This window comes from Rhinatrema bivittatum, chromosome 8 (assembly GCF_901001135.1).
Source record: "Rhinatrema bivittatum chromosome 8, aRhiBiv1.1, whole genome shotgun sequence".
In the NCBI taxonomy this organism is placed as follows: Eukaryota; Metazoa; Chordata; class Amphibia; order Gymnophiona; family Rhinatrematidae; genus Rhinatrema; species Rhinatrema bivittatum.
Window position 1 is genome coordinate 21367862 of NC_042622.1, and position 23940 is coordinate 21391801.

The following is a 23940-nucleotide window of genomic DNA, read 5'->3' on the forward strand; positions in this document are numbered from 1 at the left end:
ATCTAGAAATTAGTGCTCCTTTTCTGGTTGCCCCATTAGCTAAATAGTGGGCAGGTTAGCAGATTACTTAGATGAGCGAATCCGTAGATCAGGGGGCGCTCAAACCAGTCCTTGGGCCCCTCCCCCCCCCAGCCAGCCAGGTGTTCAGGAAATCTCTAATGAATATGCATGAGATTTGTTTGCATGCACTACCTCTGATGTTTGCAAATACCTCTCATATCCTGGGATATCCTGAAAACCTGGCTGGGTGGAGTGCCTCTACCAGAGATTATTGCACCTCCTTCCTTTCATTCTACCGTCTTCAATACAAAATAGAAACCCCTTAAAACCTTTCCGAACTGAATCAGAAAAGGTCCCCTGAAAGGACATAAGAAATTGCCATACTGGGTCAGACCAAGGGTCCAACAAGCCCAGCATCCTGTTTCCAACAGTGGCCAATCCAGGCCATAAGAACCTGGCAAGTACCCAAAAACTAAGTCTATCCCATGCTACTGATGCAATTAATTCTATAACATATACCAATACAAGGGATGCTTGTGTCCTGGTATTACTTATGTACGGTGGCTATTGTTCAAGGACAGCCAATTTTATGGGTGTCCTTCTTTTTAGCCCCGTCTATTAATCTTTATTATCCAAAATTCAATGTAGATTTTCTATTTTGTCTTTTTCTTTTTTATCTAAAAAGATCCCCTTATCTCCCCGTTTTATGAGGCGACCCGCTACTTGTTTGTCAATACTTATCAGGACATCCGTCTCAATTGCTTCTCGCGGGGATCGCGTCTGCCTGCCCGACATGGGCCATGTTTCGGCACTCTTGTGCCTGCTTCAGGGGCTACGGGGGGGGAAATTGTGCTGTGTCCTAAACAGGTACTCGATATCTGTTAGTTCTCCAGTGTCATGTTGATAATGTTCCTACTCGTGGACGGCGCCTACCTTCCACGGCGCCTACCGTCCACGAGTAGGAACATTATCAACATGACACTGGAGAACTAACAGATATCGAGTACCTGTTTAGGACACAGCACAACCCCCCCCCCGTAGCCCCTGAAGCATGTCATGTTGATAATGTTCCTACTCGTGGACGGCGCCTACCTTCCACGGCGCCTACCGTCCACGAGTAGGAACATTATCAACATGACACTGGAGAACTAACAGATATCGAGTACCTGTTTAGGACACAGCACAACCCCCCCCCCCCCCGTAGCCCCTGAAGCAGGCACAAGAGTGCCGAAACATGGCCCATGTCGGGCAGGCAGACGCGATCCCCGCGAGAAGCAATTGAGACGGATGTCCTGATAAGTATTGACAAACAAGTAGCGGGTCGCCTCATAAAACGGGGAGATAAGGGGATCTTTTTAGATAAAAAAGAAAAAGACAAAATAGAAAATCTACATTGAATTTTGGATAATAAAGATTAATAGACGGGGCTAAAAAGAAGGACACCCATAAAATTGGCTGTCCTTGAACAATAGCCACCGTACATAAGTAATACCAGGACACAAGCATCCCTTGTATTGGTATATGTTATAGAATTATTATTGAAGGGAAGAGGTTGGTTGATGAACTGATGCAATTAATAGCAGTGGCTATTCCCTAAGTCAACTTGATTAATAGCAGTTAATGGACTTCTCCTCCAAGAACTTATCCAATCCTTTTTTAAACACCACTACACTAACTGCACTAACCACATCCTCTGGCAACAAATTCCAGAGCTTTATTGTGCGTTGAGTGAAAAAGAACTTTCTCCAATTGGATTTAAATGTGCTACTTGCTAACTTCATGGAGTGCCCCCTAGTCCTTTTATTATCCGAAAGAGTAAATAACCGATTCACATTTATCTGTTCTATTCCTTTCATGATTTTGTAGACCTCTATCATATCCCCCCTCAGTCGTCTCTTCTCCAAGCTGAACATCCCTAACCTCTTCAGCCTTTCCTCGTAGGGGAGCTGTCCCAGCTCCTTTATCATTTTGGTCGCCCTTCTCTGTACCTTCTCCAGTTTATTTTCACACTTGTTGACTGCACAGGGAACGCGCAGCCAGAGACACAGGAGTTTTGTTATCTGTTTTTAGTTCTATGATTTCCTCCTACTCCTTTGAAATTTCCAGCTCAGTTGGAACCTGTTGGCTAAGATTTCAGTGAGCCTTCATTTGCAATTACCTGGGGTTTTTTCCCCCAGTTTTATAATATTACAAGCCATTAAGCCCGTAACAACGGGTTACATTAAAAATGTTGTTTTCGGTTCGGTTTTCAGAAATGTCAGTCTTCTAAACTTCTTCTCCCTCACTCCCCCTTCCCCTTGCTCATTCACCTCGGTCACTCATCCTCCCCCTCGGTCACTCACCCCACCTCATCCACTCACCTCCCTTCCCTCCCCTGCCCCCACTCAAACTCCCTTCCCTCAGTCTTACCCTCTTTCTCCCACTGCCTCCCTCCCCTCTCACTGAAACCCCCCTTCCCTCTCACTGAAACCCCCTTCCCTCACTCTCACCTCCCCGCTCATTCTCACTCCCACCCCTTCCCTCCTCAGTCACTCCCCCACCCTCTCCCAATCCCATCCCTCATTCTCATCCCATCCCCTCTGTCACTACGCTATGTGACTCACTCCTTCCCCTGCGGCACGGCACGTCTGTCAGGGATCTTAACGTTCCTGCCGTCCTAACTCCCTCCCCTCTCCCCCCGATACTCCTTGTCCGCGCTCTGAACTCGCGCCGGTTCTCGTCTCCATGGAGAGAGAGATGCACTGCACGTCAGTCAGAGCTCTCTGTTCCGCGCATGCGGGGTAGAGCTGTTCCCTACTGCGCATTTGCGGGCCGTCGGTCAGAGCCCATTTATGTTGTAGATGTTTGTAGCCAATGTCTTCTGCCAATAGAATAGCCATTCTGCCATGATGTCATCGGCAAGAAGTGAGCACAAGCTTTGCTCATAGTTTGGCTGCACCGAGCAATAGCTAAATGTATAATTTGTGTTTTTATCACCCAGTATTTAGTGTATTTAACAGTCTTATAAATCCAATATTACATGACAAATAACAACCAATAAGGCTGCACTAATGCTCCTCCTAAGTGTACAATCCTCCAGCCATTTCTGTGAACTCTCTCTGTTTTAGCTGGCACGGTTTAGCCTTTTCTGCACTGATTTCCATTACACTCACCTCTTCCCGCCTTTTAGCCAAGGTTTTCCTGTCAGGCCTCTCTCCCATTCACCTAAGTAGTACCATTTAGTTTCAACATTTTCTTTTTTTTTTTTTTTTTGAAGTGTGTCGATTCCTTGCCATTATCCACTCCCCGATCTTCTGCTGTTTTCTTAAACCAGTGCTCATCACGCAAAAGGGGATTTTAACCGGCAAAAGAAGCAAGCAGAAGCCGGGAGCCAGCCGGGTGCCACGCGGAGGCCTTCAGAAAATTTGTCAGTGGGGAGAGGGGAACATTTTTTTAAAAAGCAATTGGAGATGTTGAAGAGAATCATAGAAAGCTACAAAACGAATTCGTCATTAAAATCCATGGGGGGGGGGGGGAATGACCACCTCCCCAGCCCTACGGAAGGCGCCCGAGAGGCCCTCTGTAGCCTCTGCCCGCGGTTCTCATTCATTGAACGCTGCAGTGCGCTAAGCTTGGCTGACAGTATGGCAAGGGCCACGATTAAACTCTTCCCAACTTTTTTCTAGCCCCAAAATCCTTCGCAGTTCGCAAAAGCATCAGTCAAGCATTTCCAGACCAAAATAATGTGCTTTTTGTGGGGTGTTTTTTTTTTGTTTTTTGCTTCTTTTCCCACTCATTTCAAGCTCACTTGCCGGCTGTCCCTCTCCTGTTTATTTTTTTTAATGTCGAAGGGAAATCTTCTGAATTCAGCAGAACTTTGGGAGCTGTCAATAACGCGCTGTGCTGGATTACGTTGGCCTGGAGTCTTAGGCTGCCAAATATAACACGGCTCACTGTGTTCCTGCCAGAGGGCACAGGTGAATTCTGCTAAAAGGGAAAAAAAAAAAAAAATTGAGTCCAGAGACACGGCAAGCGCGTGGCTGAATTTCTGGGGATCTGACGTTGGTGGGCTCAGGATTCAACCAGCGGTCTGACTTCACAGAGTGAAATTTGAGACAGCCCGGGGCACTTCTGTGCCCTGCGGGGCCTGCACGCAACCTTTCCGAGGGAAGTTCCCCCGCAGCTTTTCCCTCTTGGAAATCTGGGCCCTGGTGGGGAACGGGAGTGTAAAAGGACCCGGGGGCTTCACAGCTGCTATAGGGCCGGTGCAAAGTGCCAGGGGGGTTGTGAAATGATATCTCCATGCCTGCTTTATTTTCCTACTCTCCCCTTCCCCCTCATCTCCGCCGGGAGCCATCGATGCACGCAATTTTGGCTGCATAGAGGGGAGGAGTGGTCTTCGAACAGGGCAGTCTAATCACCTTGGCCCTGACTAACACAGGCAGGTTGCTGTAAAGCTTGTCCTCATAATGACCCCCATGGAATTCTTGTAATGCCCTGGCTCTTTTCAGGGCCACGTTGTTCCTGGAGCAAACTCAATTCCTTGTGGGCTGTGAGGCGGTTTTGGAGGAGAAGCAGAAGAGATCTTATGAAGAGCGCCAGCAGGAGTCAAATTTAAAAGATTGAGGTCGTGCCCCGCGTACCCCTGGCTTTAAGCGTGAGGTTCGTTCCTGTCATTGTACGCACAAAACAAATCCATTTGGAGACACTGCTCTGAAACAGACCCCTTCTTCAGATGCCAGCGAGCAGGATGAGATGGTCTCCCTGCAGTTGCTCTTCCGGGAAGCTGCTTACCCATCCAGATTGCCCTGCCTGAAGATCGCTCGGCCGCACTATGTCTATGAATGCAGATGGTGTCCACAGCCCGGGTACCCTTAATCAGATTGAGAGGAGGTGATGTCAGGGTCACGTTTAGCTTGGCGAACTCTGACTTTAAAAATTCCTGCAATGTCAGCGGGTTAAAAGTACCCATGTACAGTGCAGAGACAGTTTGAGAATCGACCAAAAATAGTATTTCTCAGAGAAACAGAGAAAGTGAGAGCAGATACAGCCCTCCAGACTCAATAGCGTGCAGGAAGGGGCTTCTGGGAACAGCTTGGATACTTGGAATACAGGCAGATTAATACAATAACAATAATAACTCTTTGTTAAATTATCTTATGAAATCGAACAGCACCTCACCTGGCGAACGTCTCTTTATACAAAATGGCAGCATTTTTTTTTTTGGTATCTACTACGATACTGGGGACCCTTAATTGACCCTCACCCTCCCACTTTATAAGGTGAATTTTCAAAGGAGTTACTCATGTAAATGTAACATACTATCTTAGCAAGTGTGTAAAGTGCACTCATGCGGGTAAATCCTATGGACAATTCAATAATATATTTCATAGCAATTTTCAAACCCCACTTGCAAGGGTAAAGTGCATTTACACGTGTAAAACCCATTTTTAAGCATGCAAACACTTTTTGAAAATCAGGCCTATTATCTTTTTGTCCACTTTACTTCCCTTGGGAAGCCGCTCCATGCATTCCACATCCTTACGTTACAGCTGAGTCTAACCAACTACTCCGGTTTCCCATTTCGTCTTCTAACACCACCTCTCCGCTGAAAAAGGTTCACTGCTTGGTATTATGAGCGGATTTCTCTGTCATTACCCCCCACCATTCGTCCCGTCCCCCCCCCCCCCCCACACACACACACATACACACGCGCTCCCTTCTCTCCTCCAGGGATAAATTGCCAGAGAAGGCATCCGCAGGGATACGTAGTTATCCCTATGCATTGCTCACATTTTTTGCTCTTGTAACAACTTGAGTTGAGAGGGCTCACAAGTTTCAAACTTGTGCTAATTATAGAAAGTAAAACATCAAATGCATGCGAATGTGACTGGAATTTGTAGGGGGAAACCAGGATCATAAGAACATAAGAACATGCCATACTGGGTCAGACCAAGGGCCCATCAAGGCCAGCATCCTGTTTCCAACAGTGGCCAATCCAGGCCATAAGAACCTGGCAAGTACCCAAAAACTAAGTCTATTCCATGTTACCACTGCTAATGGCAGTGGCTATTCTCTAAGTGAACTTAATAGCAGGTAATGGACTTCTCTTCCAAGAACTTATCCATCCTTTTTTAAACACAGCTAGACTAACCTGCACTAACCACATCCTCTGGTAACAAATTCCAGAGTTTAATTGTGCGTTGAGTAAAAAAGAACTTTCTCCGATTAGTTTAAATGTGCCCCATGCTAACTTCATGGAGTGCCCCCTAGTCTTTTCTACTATCCGAAAGAGTAAATAACCGATTCACATCTACCCGTTCTAGACCTCTCATGATTTTAAACACCTCTATCATATCCCCCCTCAGTCGTCTCTTCTCCAAGCTGAAAAGTCCTAACCTCTTTAGTCTTTCCTCATAGGGGAGTTGTTCCATTCCCCTTATCATTTTGGTAGCCCTTCTCTGTACCTTCTCCATCGCAATTATATCTTTTTTGAGATGCGGTGACCAGAATTGTACACAGTATTCAAGGTGCGGTCTCACCATGGAGCGATACAGAGGCTTTATGACATTTTCTGTTTTATTAACCATTCCTTTTCTAATAATTCCCAACATTCTGTTTGCTTTTTTGACTGCTGCAGCACACTGAGCCGACAATTTCAGTGTGTTATCCACTATGACACTTAGATCTCTTTCTTGGGTTGTAGCACCTAATATGGAACCCAACATTGTGTAATTATAGCATGGGTTATTTTTCCCTATATGCATCACCTTGCACTTATCCACTCATGACAGAGTTCCATGAGTTGGTTGAATTTTTGCCTATTAGCGGGAGAGTGTAGTGGATCTGGTTATGCACCCCAAGGCCTGGGACACTGTTTATGGTGGAAGGGGGGGGGGGGTCAGACTCAGACCCCTCCTCTCCCCTCCTCTATTTGAACTTTTGACTACAGGCTCACTCTCTCAACAAAAGGGATTTGGCTTCTGATGCCCGGCACGGGAGCTGGCCTTTCGGAAGCAGGACATTTCCAGTTTCCATGCAGCCGAGATCTGAATGTGAGCAAGCGGCCTATTTCGTTTCAGTGGCTGAAGGGGAGGAGGGGGGAGTATGGCGGCTTCAGAACAGAAGTATTCCAGAAGTAACTAAATTATCAGATTAATAGGGACGGAAAGGTAGCGAGACGTGCCGTTAATCTGGGTGACTGCATACCAAGTATTATATAATGGAAAAAGCATGCAGAGAAATTTACATTTTTTAATATATGTAAGTAAGATTGGAGTAAAGTTGCTCTTTGGGACTGCAGGATATTATAATTGAAATGCAGACGATCAGATTTGTAGAGCACTAAATATTTGTTCAACTGAATATTTAAGGTGTACGGCAACTCAAGACCGTAAAACAACTTTGCCCTTTTTTTTTTTCAATAACAAAGTCTTAGGAAGGAGAAAATAATAAGGTCTGCAGGAGCAGCTTCCAGCCTCAAAGTTGTTTTACGGTAAAATCATTTAGCTTATGAAAACCCATATTGCCGGGCTTTCGGTTTTTTCTGCTTTTACTTTTTTAACTCCTCTTTCATCTCCCCATTTTTTGCTATCTTCTGCCAGTCTTTTTAATTTTACTGCTCTTTTTGACTCTTTGTTTTTACGCCCCTATTCTCTTGTTTTGCTCAACTTCTCCTTCTGGTCGCTTTTCGAGTTTTCTTTTCCTCTCCTTTTCTGTTAGGCCTTTTTGGTTTCTTTGGGGGTTTTTTTTCCCATTTTTGATCTTGCTGTCCAGGAGAGCCCTGAAGGGAGAGGAAGACAGAGAGAGGAGAGAGACAGACCAAGCTCAGGAGGAGCTTCCCAGAATTAAGGACACAAGGAAGAACACCAGGCAATAACAATAGGGGGTCACCAGGTCAACCAATCAGGCTGATCTAGTCCTGATTGTGCCCCCACTGCATGCAGGGATATGTAGTTCTGATTTTTCCCGTTTAGTTCCTTAAGAAAAGCAGCGGTACCCCGGAGGATTGCGGGCCCCTGTTTCACGGCATTGTGCGGTCAAGACTCACAGCGGAGTTTGGCCACGCTGTGGCAGTGGACAGAATTGAGGAGTTCGTCTGGAAGTGGGCGATTGGAGACGGACTGTGTACTGTAAGCCCTGGCCGTCAGCCTTCCTGGAGCTACATCTCTAGGCCATATAGGGGTTTTTCTTTTGGGCAGTGGCGCATGCCCTCCTTCGGGAGCGCGTGTACGGGAAGCGTGAGGCGCTCCCACCCTTTAGTTAGTCGTGGAGCCTTGGGGTCCCATGTGGGCAGCTGGGAGCAAAACCCACAGCCCCCCCCTGCCTGGGTTACGGCCCCCATCCCCTCCTCCCAGGCCTTGAAGTCGGCTACCCCCTCTTCAAAGTGGTCCCAGGAGTGAGATCCTGAGCAGAGGTGACTCCCTCCCCATGCTCGGAGCTCATGAGCCCAAACACCTTCAGACAAGCCAGACATAGCACCACCACCTATGACTTTATTTTCGGTCTTGTTTTTTGCGTCTCCTGCGGGGATTTTTTTTTTTCATGGTTTTTTTGGTCGAGAGGGGGGCTGTTCGCCCTCCCTCTCGAAGTGTAAAGAGATGGACTGAAATATGCCTTAAGAAAAGCAGAACTACATATCCCTGCATGCAATGAGGCAAAAAAACCCCAAAAAACAGGACTAGACCAGCATGTCCTATGCGACGGTCTGTTTCTCTGGCTCATCCTTGTTTTCTGATGTCTAAATATCCTAGTATGGAAAGGATGCATGCTTGTGAGATTTCCGTATCCCTCTTCCCCAAGCAGTCAACTGAAAACAGGACTTAAAATGGCTGCCCTGATATTCATCACCAGACAGAGCACCATGAGTCCATTCTAAGCTTGCAGCATGGATACCCTGTAATATATTACAGCATATCATGCCATCATGGAATTGTGTTTGGCAGAGTTACTACAGTAATATCCTCTGCAGAAAAGACATTAACATTTTTCTAAAATGTATTGGAAAAAGAAAAGGCCAGATTAAGAGGGTTTTTAACCTTATACTCAATATTTATTTGATATTACTGTGTGCTGCTTTGAAACCAGGCATTTAAACTAAGCAAGCTATATGAGATTCAGATTGCCAGTTTAAATGGCATTCCAGGAGGCAAAGAAGATAAATCGTTACTGAAATGCAGCTCGTCTAGTGAATGCTCTGCTTTGGTAGCGTGAGATATAGTATCTGAACAAGGCACTTCGGGTACCAAAGTACCTAGAGAGTTAAACTAAGGCAAATTCAAGAAACTTTCTGCTTAACTCAATTATTTTTCCTCCAAAGAGAGAAGAACAAAAGGAAATCTTTGGTCAAGTCTGTTCTCCACAACCAGACTTGGTTGTGGAGAACAGACCACAACCTCGCCCCAAATCAACCGAACATGCTGATGTTGTCCTGGTTTTTCCCCATTCCATGCTGGGATTTGTAGTTACGAGTTGCTTAAAGCACTCAGTTGAGAAAATCAGAGCTACATGTCCCTGCATGCAGCAGGGCTAAACCAGGACTGGATCAGCCTGTTTGGTGGACCTGGAGTGAAGTGGCGACTCTAGTTACGGCTGAAACCACTTTCACCAAATTCTTGGATTATTCCTATATTTGCACCAAATATTGCAATAATCCCAAGGTATGGTAGCACCTAAGATCTGTAGACCATGTAGGTCCCCTCCCCTCTACAGATGTGACAGGACCCACCAAGGGCCTAATTCATCTTTTCCTATAAATACCTAATGGGAGAAAAGCCTTCATGAAATAGGCCCTAAGGGCCTGATTTCCTAAAAGCTCTTCTCCCATTCTGGTCTACAGGAAAACACCTTAATGAATTTGGCCCTAAGTCCTTAACAAGAGCGAGGTGCCAGCTGCTGCAGATGTTTACCTTCATGAACCCAGGCTGAGCGCTTTAATAACAGAAGGCAGCTTAAAACGGCAATTGTGAAAAGAAAAGCCGTAAAGACAAGAGACTGCAAAAACATTTATTTTGTTATTTTAATGAGTCACATAAAATAACTGTAAATGAATACAGTAAATGAAATGAATGGGATAGAAAAATAATATAAAATACATATTAATGACATACAGTAACATTTCCTTTTATTTCAGATTAACAAACTTCCAATAGAAAATGCTTAATAAAATATATATATATAAATAATAGTGATATTCTCTCTCTCTCTTGCTCTCACTCTCTCTCTCTCTGTCTTGCTGATTTATAATACTTCTGCACAATATAGAAAGTACAATTCTATTATTTGCATGAAAATTTGAGCTGAAACTCCTGAAATATTGTATGTACAGTACTTCTCACTCTCCATTTAAATCACTTCATAATTCTCTTAAATGGAAATAGTAATTCATTTATCTTGGGCAGCAGCTCCCTATTAGTCATTGCTAGCTCTGCTACTACCTATTGACAATTCAAAGAGATATGATGTTCACCCTTCCTTGTCTTCAAACAAAAACATTTTGGAATGCATTAATGCATATCTTTCTCAGAAGCATTATAATTGCTTTATCCTTTGTTCTAAAGCAAGCAGCTCTCTCTCTATTTCGTAAGGAAGGTCTGCATTGACTTGCTCGTCAAAGTATTTCTTAATGTCTTCAACCTCCTCTTGCCAAAATTCTTTGGAAATGTGAAACAGCTCTTTAGTATTGACGTCGCCTAAGCCCTTGAGGTTCAAAGCTGTGTCGGCAGGGACATAGCCAATGGGAGTCCGTCTGGCACAGTCTTCTCTGTCGATTCTTCTGAACATCCACTCCAGCACGCGTGAGTTCTCTCCGTAACCGGGCCAGAGGAACCTGCCTTGCACGTCTTTGCGGAACCAGTTGACGTGGAAGATCTTGGGCAGCTTTGCGGATGGGAGATGCTCCATGCTGAGCCAGTGGGACAGGTATCTACCAAAGTTGTATCCAAAGAAAGGCCGCATGGCAAAGGGGTCGTGCATAATGATTTTGCCTGCCAAAGAGAATGAAGTATAAATATATGCAACCGAGCTCAGCATCCTTTTTACATGCTGGATTTCAGCTCGCCCACTTAGTTACTGCATCTGAGCTGGTCAGAAGAGTATTATAGCATCTTGCATAATAACATAGCAATGACGGCAGAAGAAGACCAAATGGTCCATCCAGTCTGCCCAGCAAGTTTCTTATGGTAGTAACTGCCCCTCTGTGCAGGTTACCCCCGTGTTTCTGTTAAGGGTGGTAACTGCCCCTCCGTACAGGTTACCCCCAAGCCTTATGTTAAGGGTGGTAATATTAAAAATGAAAATCAAGTAACTGATAAACCCATAACAAAATTACTGCTAGCAACATTTTTACAGGGTAAGCAGCCTTCTTGATAATTCAATTCTGCTTGAATGTGTTTTGCTTATGGGCTTGGCCATAGAAGCCGTCCTGTGCTTTTTCCATAATGCCAGCATATCAGTACCCCAGACCATAAAAGTCGGGGCCCAGCATTGGCTGCCATCTGAATCCAGTTCCCATTTTTGCCTTTTGGGTTTCAAGAGTGCTCATAGAATGTTATGAAGACTATAATATCATTATTCACTTCAGAATTACCGGTATATTTTTTTTGCATTACATTACTATCTGAAAACTATAAATGTTAGCATCCAAACATCTCATGGCTACATATTATCCCATAGTAAGGATCTTCATATCATCTTCCTGTACAGCATTATTCTCTATAGCTACATGAGGTCATACTTTTGAATAGTCAAGGGATATTTATTTTGTACTAAGTGAAGGATAAAGCAAAGTATTAGCATTGGTTCATGCTTATAAAGTTTATTTCTGCACTAAAAACACCTAATACAGTTTTATGGTAAAACAGAGCAGCATCCATCATAAGTTATTTAACATTAAGCTAACGAAACTGTGATTTTACCTTTGTGTTCAGCTGCTGCCGTTGCTTCAGATCTCATTGCAGCGCCTATAAAAACTCCATGCTGCCAGTTAAATGCTTCGTATACTAAGGGCACCCCTACCGAAGAAAGGAAGGCAACTAGCATTAAATATCTGAAAATTCTGTATGCATTAAGTCCAGGGACTTTTAGAGAACATAGAAATTTCTGCACTATTGACAGCACCGTTGTCTTCTACCTGTCTCCAAAATCTCCCCCTAGATTCATCAAAATGCTATAATGCCCACGGTAAGGAAAAGGGACGTGTTTATGATCATTTTAGATTTACCGCACCATGCGCTTCGCATAGGTAGTGTATTGCTGCGTGCGTTAAAGTTTTTTTGCACCAAGAGAGAGAGAGCACCCTGTTATAGAGGCCATCAAGAACATGGTAGAAATCTCATCTTCGTGAGACTTTCCTCACTCCAAATACGTCTCACTCTGCGTGTCAAACTGGCCCCAAAACCCTAAACCACCACCAACACCTCACCTCGAGCTGTTTGGTGGCCCTCCGATAGTCATATAAATAGTTGAATGCTATGAAGGCCTTATAAAGTCTCTCTCTCTCTTTCTCTCTCCCTCTCCCTCTCCCTCTCTCTCTCTCTCAAGAGGCTGAGAAGGGAGAACAGTCATTTTGTAATAAAATCCTCCAGGGTGCGCGATAATGTTGGAATAACCATACATTATGGAGAGTATTTTTTTAGCAAGCTTTGCTTTGTGACGCACCCATGGCTTGTAGTTAGTTCAGGGTGCATATATTCTCTATCAGTGTTATTACTTAAATATTACAATCTATTTTCTAACATTTATTTTTATTCAGCTTTCATGTAAAAATAAATCATTTTGCTCTTACCAACTGGTCTACGTCCCCCAAAAATGATGCCCTCAATAGGCACTCCTTCTGGAGCTTCCCAGGCAGGGTCAATGATTGGGCACTGACTGGCCGGAGTACAGAATCGAGAATTAGGGTGGGCACAGGGTTCCTCTGAAAAAACAGAGATGCTTTGTTAGTTATTCCAGTCCAAACATGTAGCTGACAGCAGCATGAAAAAGAAGAGTCCTTGTGTTATTTACATGTTTTCTTTACCTACCATTTTCGGGTGTCCATTCCTTGTTCTTCCACGATGTCAGTATTACTCCTGGGGTGAGTGGCTCATCGAGGCCCTCCCAGTAGATGCCGCCATCGCTGGTTTCTGCCACGTTGGTAAAGATGGTGTTCGTTTGAATGGTCTTAATAGCATTGGGGTTGGTTTTCACCGAAGTCCCCGGAGCAACTCCGAAAAAGCCGTTTTCAGGGTTGATAGCCCTTAGGTTGCCTACAAATAAATCATGCAAAAGGTAAAGAACTGAAACACAAGTTTCTGCTGTGCAGTAAATGCTGGGCCGTTTAACACTCAGCATAGATACTGCATCCTCAAAAAAAAAAAGTTTACCTTGTTCATCGAACTTCATCCAGGCAATATCATCCCCTACGCATTCAATTTTCCATCCCGGCAACGTTGGGTTCATCATAGCCAAATTTGTTTTCCCACAGGCACTTGGGAAAGCAGCAGCAAAGTACTTCTTCTCACCTTCGGGATTTGTAATCCCCAGTATCTATTGCACAAGAAAGCATCCTCCAAATTATTAATTTCTCCTGTGATCAGTCCTCTCACTTATCAAAATAACGAGGCCTACCACAACTACTGCAATTACCAAGCATCAATATAGGCCGTATATGTGCAGCTTTAATAACACAAACAAAATGTAAAAAATAATAATCCATTACCTTTTATTTATCTACTACCATTGATAGCAATGCTTTATCTACTTTATAAGCTATGCTTTCTTGTTGAAGATATGAAATCTGAATCATGTTTATTATTCACAGTAACAAGCATGATAAAAAATATTAAATAGGAATTAATATGTACTTTACTGTCCATAATTACAATAGCTATTTACTTAGCAGCAGGCTGGGATGCCTTTAATGTCTTTTTCTAACGCACTTTAAAAATCTGATTATTATAATGCAGCCTTTTCTTACCAGCATGTGCTCTGCCAGCCAGCCCTCTTCCTTGGCAATTCGGCTCGCAATCCTGAGAGCAAAGCACTTTTTCCCCAGCAAAGAGTTTCCTCCATAGCCACTACCAAAAGAAATGATTTCTCTGCGGTCGGGGATATGAGCAATGAGGGTCAGATCCGGATTGCACGGCCAGTTGTTCACCAAAGAATCTGAAAGAAACAGAAATGTGGCAAAGTCATAAACTGAAGCTGCCAAGCTTTGATCCAAACGAATGGGAAGGCCAGTAACGAATGGGAAGGCCAGTAACTTACGCTTCAGCGGTAAGGGGCACCCGACGGAATGGAGGCACTTCACGAACTCCCCATCGCCCAGCGATTCCAGGACCGCTGTTCCCATTCGGGTCATGATCCTCATGCTGGCCACAACGTAGGGCGAATCGGTCAGCTGTATCCCAGTCTTGGACAGTGGGGAACCAATGGGCCCCATGCTGAAGGGAATAACATACATTGTGCGCCCTGAAACAAAGGCAACAAAACATAGGCATGAAGTTGTATTCTAAATCTTAATGTTTGACCGCTGTAACTTCCTTCGGGCATGTCATTGTGAATGAGGTCCGAAATAAATGTATAGCGTGGGAAGAATACAGTGGCAGAACTAATGTGTGATTATACAGATTCTGTCTTTCTAAAATTTGTACTGCCACCTTTTTAAAAAAGTACATCGCTAGCTAGCTCTCCAGAGAGATGTACAGATTTTCATTAGCGGAATTATGATGTGTCATTATGATCATTAGCAATATTATGAGTAATTATCAATATCAGTCTCATCATTCACATTAAACGAGGCACAACATTTTCACTCCTATAAGGAAGCAGCCGTGAAAAACAAGGATATATATATACACACATTCTAGTAAATGAAGCTGTACATAGGGTATATTTTTTAATGGCTCTGTTTCATTTCTGCTTCTGTCTGCATGTTTCACTTTATGTCTGGCTGTCTCATGCATGACAATAATGTAGTACATCAGTTTCTGTTAGATAACTGTGACTATTCCAGCTCTGAATACTGATGCCGATTAATGCCACTGTGCCATATACCAAGCAAATTTTGCTCACCTTTCATGCACCCTGGAAACCTTGCCTTGAAAGCTTTCTCAAAATCATCTTCGGACATCCAGCGCCCCAGCTGGCTGATGGCAGTTTTAGCGATTGGCACGGTGTCCCTTTGCTCTTGAGTAATAATGACGGTTTTGCTTTCGATCCTCGCCACATCCCGAGGGTCGGTGAGAGCCAGCCAGCTGTTAAAAAAAAACAAAACAAGGAAGAAATAACAATTCAGCGCTTACCCAAAAACTAAAAAAATCTAGCACTAGAGCGTACAGTCTGTGGCAATAATGTCAGATACGTCCTGCTTAGCTTTACTTGACATTAAAGCTTATGCTGCTTTCATCTGGGAACAGATGTGTTGAACTGCCTGATGCCTTTCACTGGACCATCATAAGAATTATCCATTTATCCAAAGGTGTTGGCGTGCGTGAGCTTTTGAGACCACACAGGGTGCCTCTTCAGATGCTAAGGGACTCGTGTGGTCACGTTCAACGTTGTTGGATAATTTTTTTTCTTATTTCAGTGAAAGGTGGCAGAGTCCTGCACGGAGACCCTTTTTCCTCCAGGACCCCCCCTACAGCATTTAGGACTCAGCTGGGCTTGTTGAGAAATTCATGAAAGGAAGATAACTCTGGCAAGCTAGTCACTGTTAAATACATGTTTCCATCAAAGACGATCTAGTTAAGCAACAGTTATGTTTTCTTTTCCCTAGAAACCTACCAGTGATCACTTACCAGTTCTCGTACTTGGTCAGCTTTTTGATCATGTGCAGCTCCTCCATCAGGTTCAGTATTTTCTTGTTCTCCTCCTCCGAGCCATCGCAAATGTGGATGCTCTCGGGCTGGCAGAGCGCGGCGTTGCTTTGGATGAAGTCTCTCACTTCTGGAGTCAAGCTGTTCAGCTCGCCCTGGACCACTTTGCTGGTGACCTTGAGCCCGGTTTGTATCTGGGGTGGCATTCTTGTTGTGTAATATTGCAACCTGCAATCAAGTGGTTCAATCTTTAGCAGATATCTTAAATTATAATTCCGTGTTGCACCATGATCTTTTTTTTTTATATATAGAAAAGCACATGAAATCGTCAAGGAAAGAATGAAATTCATTCTACTATACTAGAGACATTTTACAGGCATCTCTAGATGGGGCTTTTGCAGTCTTGAAATCTCATGTACAACATTATCTTTGGATCGTTCCTATGTTGGTCCATATTCTGTAAAGAATCCTGTTTTCTTATGAACTGGCATGGCTACTGGTACTCTGCAATTACTGGACTTAACTGTAGCATAAATATATGAGAGGGGCAGAACGGAAAAGAAGGACATATTTTCACATAGATTTACTTACAATTTCTCCTTCTGAGTCTTTTAGAGTAAGGTCTTCTAAGCTGGTTTCTTCAAGCCTTTTCTTAGGATTGCTTTGGTTCTCTCTGGACTGTTCTTCTCATCTTCCATTCCTAAGGAGGATGCCAGCTTTCTTAAATACTGTTCGGAAGACTTAGTCAGGCCAGTCAGCACGGGTGACAGGGGCTTGTCCTTCACGTCATCGAGTGAGGCCTGTCCCCTTGGAACAAAGCCATCAACAAGTTTTTATCACAAACAATTTGCAAAAATAAAACCCTAAAGGGGCTAATCATTTAACAAGTTATTGACTTCTGAATACCTACAGCAAAGGTTTTCAGCCCATTGAACTTGCTGAATGAAGTACTTGCATAACCTGTTGGCCAGGTAAACTTTGACCTACTTCAGTTCTGATGCAAGAGGGCTGGGTTATTTCTTTGTATGCACTGGGCCACCGAGCTCACTGGAACAGCCTTGTTTTGAGGCAAGGGTAGTGGTACAAGATGGCATTGCACAACGATCAGATTTAATATGCACGGTGCTACCAGTTGGTTGTACGCTGGGGGCTCGTCCAAGGTGTGTTTGCTCACCTTGGAAACGTTCCCTACTGCAGGATAAAGTACAGCTTGCAACAGCAAGCAAGGGGGAAAAGGAAGCTGCTGTGGAATTATTTATCTCGACACGGTGCTGTGAATTGGGTTCTTTCTATCAAGGAGGGAAAGTGTACAGACAGAGCCGGCAAGTGCCTTAGGCTCAGATTCTGGTTAGGAATGATAAATTGGCCAGGATTAAATCTTAACTCCTTCTATGAAGGCTGAAGGGGGTTTCAGATTAGCAGTCAAATGCTGCAAATTTGGTTCTGATACCCGCAGATCATTCACACTTTGATTTAACTCTTTCTGATTTGCCTTGGATGAAAATATTCACATGTGTAGGTAAGGCACTCAGAGGTTCACACTAATAGTTTCCATGTGCTTATATCTGGATCAGTCTAAACTACCCTGAGCAGATCTTTATTTTAAAAAGCCTAGGCAGCGATTGACTGATCACCTGCTTCAATCTGACTGCCTCTTCCTAGCTCTAAGAGGAGAGATTTGAGAAGTTTAGATGAACGGAAAGGGAAGGAGTGCCTCAGATCTGTCTATTACCTACCGTGTTAGGCGAGCAGGAGTTTTGTTCTCCTATTGTGGCACTGCCACACAGCTGATCGACCTATCTACCTTGAATATAGCAAAATGAGTGTTTCTTTAAAATAAATATATTCTGCATTTTAAGCTAAAAGAAAAAAGTATGAAAGACAAATAGAGAAGTAGGTGAACCACCAAATAAATATGAAAACAACAAGAATGGTACACAAAAAGATAAATAGACAATAAAACATGAATAAATACATATTTTTAAATGTGTGATAAAATATTACAAATTTAATATCAATAACAACATATTTATAATAAAATCAAACATAAAATTAGCACAATGATGGATCCAATACAATCGACATGGCCATGTTTCGACACTGTGTCTGCTTCAGGGGTGATTATATAATTGATCATCCTTCTTCCCTAACAAGAAACCATAAAAATATATAATCAAAGTAGTACAATTTTTAATAATAACAAAAAATACTCAAAAACATAAATAAATAATCCACTAGGACTAAAATTAAATTAATACAAATTTAAAAATAATACAAAATAAAAATGACAATGCATAACAAATGACTCGTAATAATATGGCAAGATGATAAATAATTTCAAACCAAAACTGTTGTGTTCCTCGCCCGTGGATGGCCATGGGCGCGGCCCCCTACCATGCCCGCGGCGGCGATCCACCGCGGGAGTTCCGGTAGAAGCCCTGGATCCAACGTCCCTCGCTCCGACATGGACCCCGGTGCTGGTCGCCAGGTGGGGAGCCGTCCCTGCTCCTCCCTCGCAGCGTCCAGCGGCGTTTCCTCCGTGGAGGAAATCAAAGATGGCCGCCACCATCCTTAGGCGCGAGGCCGCACCCCCTTCTCAGATTTAAAGGGACCTGATCCCTTTAACTAGACTCACCTGTTTCCTATGAGCCAGAGCACAGGAAGTATAAAAGGAGACTTCTCTGCTCATTCCTTGACTTGGCAACTTCCGTGGTTAGTCAGGTCTGCTTGCTTCGGTGAGTTCTTGTGCTTTGGAGAGGGAAGAAGGAGGAGGAGGACAAGGGAAGAGGAAAAGAAAAGGAACAAATAACACATTAAAAAAATTTAAAATGGTTTAAATAAAACCCAAAACTAATAATATAAAAAACTAAAAAAGTACCTAGAACATTTTTTTATTTTTTCATTAGCAAATAAAAAAGAACAATTGTTGGGGTAAATGATTGAAAAGTCCGATGGCAATTTTAATTGCATGCGGCATGGCTTGCTGATACCCCTTATCTATTTTTGATCCTTGCCTCACTCCACATTATACGGATTTGTTGGCTTAGTCTGTACACCACTCTAGCATTAAATACCACTCTAGCATTAAATAAAAACACAAGAATAGGCTCCAGCTCTTGCAAAATACTGCAGCTCTGATCCTGTTTTGGCCTTAAACCCAGAGAACATGTTACTGGAGCAGTGCAGAAAGTATACTGGCTCTCAGTGTCCTGTGGAATTAAATTGAAAGTCTTGCCTTTAGTATTCAGGACACTCTGTTATGACTGTCCAGACTATTGTGGTCATCCCAATATACTTTGTGTAAAGTCCTTCATAGAAGGTACAGAGTATGTGATGCTAGGAAAATGTGTTTTTTTTTCATGTGCCGGCCTCATCCTGTGGAATGCTATGCCGAAGGATCTGCTTATCATGGGGAGTTACTTATCCTTCAAGAAACAAATGGAAAGCCTGGTTGTTGTCTTCAGCCTTTGATGAGTACGTTTTCCGGTTCTGTTGGATGATCTGCTTTCTATTGCTTGTTTTATGATGTTATGATTTTAAGTTGCATGTATGTCATTTGCTGTGTGTGTGGGTTGTGATGGGCGCTGATCGATTTTATTGTGCTGTATTTTAACTTTTCTACTGTGATCTGCCCAGAGCCATTATGGGTGGGTGGAAAATAAATAACATGGGTGGGGGTCCGGGGAGACAATTGTGTTTCTATTACGGGATCTGTTTCACTAAGGGGTAGATTTTTTAAAAGGACGTGTGATTTTTATAACAATCACGGGCGGCGAGCACAAGGGGGGTAGACATAGGGCGTAAGTGCGCATCGACGCATTGTCCGGCTTCCCCAGTTCCCTCCCAGTCCGTTCCAATTAAGGAGCGGACTGGGAGGGAATTTCCCTACCCCCTACCCTAACCTTCCTTCCCCTTCCCTACCCCCTCCCCCCCTCCCCATTTTTTTTACCTTTGCTCTTGCAAAGGAGCTGTAGCAAGTTGCAGGGTGCTGGCACGCTATCCCCCGGCATAGTGGCAAATGGCCGTAGTACCAGGTGCCTCTAGCCCTGCCCTGTCCCGCCCCCTCCTGGACCGCCCCTCCCCCGAGACCCGGCTCTTCTGCGCATAACAGGGGTTACGTAGGTGGTTGGGGCCCCTTTTAAAAAGCGCGTGGCACACGCAAGGCCTGGCCGCACGCGTAACCCCTGTGTTTTACGCCCGCGGGCCATTAAAAATCCAGCCCTGAGGCTTTTCTCCTGTTCTGTGTCTGGGGCGGGAGGGGGAAGCTTTGTTTTCTGCCGCACTAGGGAATTCTGATCATCTCGATTCTGATCAGTCTGGCTTTTGTTAACATTTTAGTACCAAAACTGCCCTTGTGGCACTTATTGACGTTGGGGCAGATTTTATATAACTACGCGCCCGCGCGTACTTTTGCTCGCGCACCAGGCGCAAACAAAAGTACGCCGGATTTCAACAGATATGCGCGTAGCCACGCGTATCTGTTGAAATCCGGGGTTGGCACGCGCAAGGCTGCCCAAAATCGGCAGCCTGTGCGCGCCGAGCCGCGCAGCCGGCCTCGGAGGGAATTTTCCTTCCCCTTCCCTTCCCCTACCTAACCCACCTCCCCAGCCCTCTCTAAACTCCCCCCTACCTTTGTTGCGCAAGTTACGCCTGCTCGAGGCAGGCGTAACTTGCGCCCGCCGGGCCGGCCGCCGGCGCACCATGGTCTGGTCCTCGGGCTGGTCCGGAGACCGCGGCCACGCCCCCAATGACGCGCCGGCCACGACATGCCCCCCCCTCGACACGCCCCCCCAGGAAAACCTCAGGACTTACGCGCGTCCTGGGGCTTTGCGCGCGCCGGCAGCCTATGCAAGATAGGCTCGGCACGCGCAGGGGGGGCTTGGGGTAGGTTTTCGGGGGTTACGCGCGTAACCCTTTTGAAAATCTACCCCACTGTGAGGAGAGGTTTCGGAAAGAGGCATTGATTTTGTGCTTCTGTTAGATCTCTGGACTGTCTTCGATACCATTGCCCATGGCCTCTGAAATCATCGCCTCCGGTCAATGCGCTAGTTCTGTTCTTTGCTAGAGAGGACAGGTCCACCCCACGTGGTATCGCAGTGTGGGGGTCACCATTTAATATTTATTTGAAACGTTTGGCAAAATTGATTATAGATGCCGGGTTAAAGTGCAAAATCTATGAAAACAGTATTCAGCTCCACTACGAGTCCGGCCCGTCTCATTGGGAAAATATCCAGAACGTGAATTCTGGGCTTCAGTCTCTTGTCCATAGTTAAAAAGCAATAAACTGAAAGCTCAGGAGATGGAGGAAGTCTGGTTTCCTGTCCCTCCAAAACTGCGTCTGGAAGGCTGAGCCTCCAGTTCTCGCAGTCCGAGGCTCATTCCCTGGGTGTGATTCCGGGTGCAGAGCTAAATGTTCAGTTTCGGATTTCTCAGCTGGTGGGTTCGTGATTTTACCAGCTCGGGGTTATTTGGATTTTGACACCTTATCCTTCCTCAGATAATGCAGCAAGCATTCTTCACGCTGTGGTTACCAGCCGCTCTAATTATTTTAATGTGCTGTGTGTGGGGGTCGCAGAAAACACAGCTCCATAGGTGACGGTGTATTCAGAACGCAGCAGCCCGGATCCTTCCGGGCATCTAGCTGCACGATCACGTGTCACCTGCCTTACAATTTGAGCATTGGTTACCTGTCCAGTTTAGAATTCAGTTTACAATGCTAACCCACAGGCATCGGAACGGGGTGAGCCGGCCACCCAGGCCATGGCCCCCTCCCAGAAGTGCTCCTGTAGTGGGGATTTATTTATTTATTTGTTTTAGATACCGTCATTCCATGTGAGAATCGCTAATTCACAACTGTGTGCAGGTCTGACGCTCACAGACGATGCGTTGCGGAGGAAGGCATGCACACCGGAGAAAACCAAGAAAACACTCTAAAACCAGGGGATTACTTTAAAGATAGACACGTACAGAGCAGACGTTGCCAGATTAAGGGGAGGGTTGAGAGTAATGAGGTAGACATCGGGACATATTGGGTCATCGCAGTCTAGGGGAGTTGGGTGTGCCAGATTATAGGGATGGATGAGGGTAAGGGGGTAAGGTTCAGGACATATTTTGGTCATCAAAGCCATGGCAAATTGGATGTACCGGACAAACAGTAGGCACAATCAAATAGCCAAGTTTTCAGGACTTTTCTTAAATTTCTTAATGTCTGTTGTTGCACGAAGATTCTCCGGCATGGAGTTCCAGGGCTCTGGGCCAGCAATTGATGTCGCTCTGTCTCTAGTTTGAGTCAGATGAGAATCTCTTATGGTCGGGATTTCAAGAAGGGATGGCGTGGCTCTGCAAGTTTAAGTTGTGCTGATGCCTACACCCTTGCACTGAGTCTTGCAAGATTCAGCATGAGAACAAAGACCCCTGCACAGCTCCAACTCAAACGTTGAAGCCATACCAGTGCTGTGGTCAGACGTTGAGCCTCTGGAGATCCCACCATGCCTGCTGCAAGAATATTTCTGGGAGGGTGTAGGGTAAGAGACTGGGGGCTGAAGCTGGCTGGCTAAGAAGCCTGAGACTAGGGGGCCGGGGATCCAAGACCGGCTGGGGGGGGGAGGCGGGTTTGAGGCTTGCTGGTGGGATCTGAGGCTAGGGGCTGGGGAGGGGCAAGGCTGGGATCTGGGACTGAGAAGGAGGGAGTAGCCACTGGGCATGAGGAGGAAGAGAGCGGTTGGGGTGATACTAGAAACATAGACCCATGTGACGCGGACGTCACGTGATTCCCCGCGCGTTCGCTCCGGGACACAACCGGAACTTTTGGCCAGCTTGGGGGGGCCTCCTGACCCCCCCAAGCTGGCCAAAAGTTCCGTTTGTGTCCAACGAGGGTCCCGGAGCGAACGCGCGGGGAATCACGTGACGTCCGCGTCACTCCGACGTGACGCCGACGTCACGTGCTCCTCGCAAAGGAATATAGAAATGGCGTCCTGACTCTCCGCTGGACCACCAGGGAGTTTTGGTAAGTCTTGGGGGGGGGATTAAGGAGGGTGAGGGGTTAAAATTTTTATTTAGGATCAACAATCGCGATTTCCAACGTATTCAACATAGCTATGTTGAATAAGTTGGAAATCCGATCGTTTTCGCCTCATCACTTTTTTAAGTTAAAAAAAAAAAATTATGTTGCGTTTTACATATGCGTTGAAAACGAATGCACACCCCTACTATTCTGCCTTTGCTCAGTGGTATACAGGTTTAGATCTTATTTAAGTCTATCCCAATATGCTGTTGAGCGAAGACCACTCACCTTTTAGTAGTTGCCCTCTGGACTGACTCCACCCTGTTTACGGACAGAATAACTGAGCCAGATGGGTCTTTTTCTGCTGTCATCCTCTGCGTCGCCGTGTTACTGTATCGCTATGTTAAATATCGTTACTCTCCCTCCCTCCATGGCCGTTTTTATTGAATAATATCGGAATAGTGAGTACAGTTCTGGGGACTGCACCTTGAAAAGGCTCTGCTGCTAAGGGTTCATGCAGCTGCCAGCCACATAGTGCTGCCGCCTGCAAGATTTCTCCTTATCAAGGACGGTGCCTTTCCGCTTCCCCCCTCGGTACTGCACCATCGTGGGCAGGAGGGCATACAGGATCCCCGCTTAGTGCCCTCCAGCTCTCGCCTTTCCCGTGTCTAGCCCCCAAAGCTCTGTGATAATCTAAATGGCCAGCAATGCTAGCGTGCTTGTTTGCCCACACACCTAGTCTCCTAGACCCCCTTGCATAGCCTACCAGACAGACTCGGCTTACCTGAGTGCCTGCATTTCCACTCATTTAAAGTCCGCTTCGAAGATTGGCGTAACTTACTGGCGCATGTGCCGGCTAACTTACGCACGATGATAGAGAATTACCCGGCACAGGCATAGTGAGGTCCACCCCTCCTTCATAAGAACGACCAAATAAAAGAAAAACAAAAAACTCAGCAAACCAAAATAAGCTGAAAGAGCTTCTCGTTCTGTGCCCGGCAGTAAATTACTGGAGTTCCCTTCATTTACCCCCGTCCACCACCCTCCAGGACACACAATCGATCCCCAGAACATTAAAGAAATGTATGACTGCGTCGCTAAGGGATCCCGGTTTGATGAGGGACTGTAAGGCTGGTTAAGTAAAACAGATCATAACTTGCA

The 23940-nt window shown here is 45.2% G+C and overlaps 1 protein-coding gene across 2 annotated transcripts; it reads right to left on the bottom strand.

The window, feature by feature from the left end:
- Nucleotides 1–9970: 9970 nt before the first annotated feature.
- Nucleotides 9971–16572, bottom strand: PCK1 (phosphoenolpyruvate carboxykinase 1). 2 transcript variants are annotated; one of them, XM_029613765.1, is made up of 10 exons: nucleotides 16368–16565; nucleotides 15759–16004; nucleotides 15034–15215; nucleotides 14227–14430; nucleotides 13937–14124; nucleotides 13344–13506; nucleotides 13002–13226; nucleotides 12764–12895; nucleotides 11895–11990; nucleotides 9971–10964 (listed from the first exon to the last, which is right to left on the bottom strand). In XM_029613765.1, exons 2-10 carry the CDS (start codon nucleotides 15980–15982, stop codon nucleotides 10510–10512), a joined length of 1869 nt encoding a protein of 622 aa, XP_029469625.1. In that variant the 5' UTR covers nucleotides 15983–16004; nucleotides 16368–16565; the 3' UTR covers nucleotides 9971–10509. The 2 variants fall into 2 exon arrangements, with proteins under 2 accessions (XP_029469625.1, XP_029469624.1); XM_029613764.1 differs by having other exon boundaries at nucleotides 13937–14430; nucleotides 16368–16572.
- Between the last annotated feature and the right edge of the window lie 7368 nt (nucleotides 16573–23940).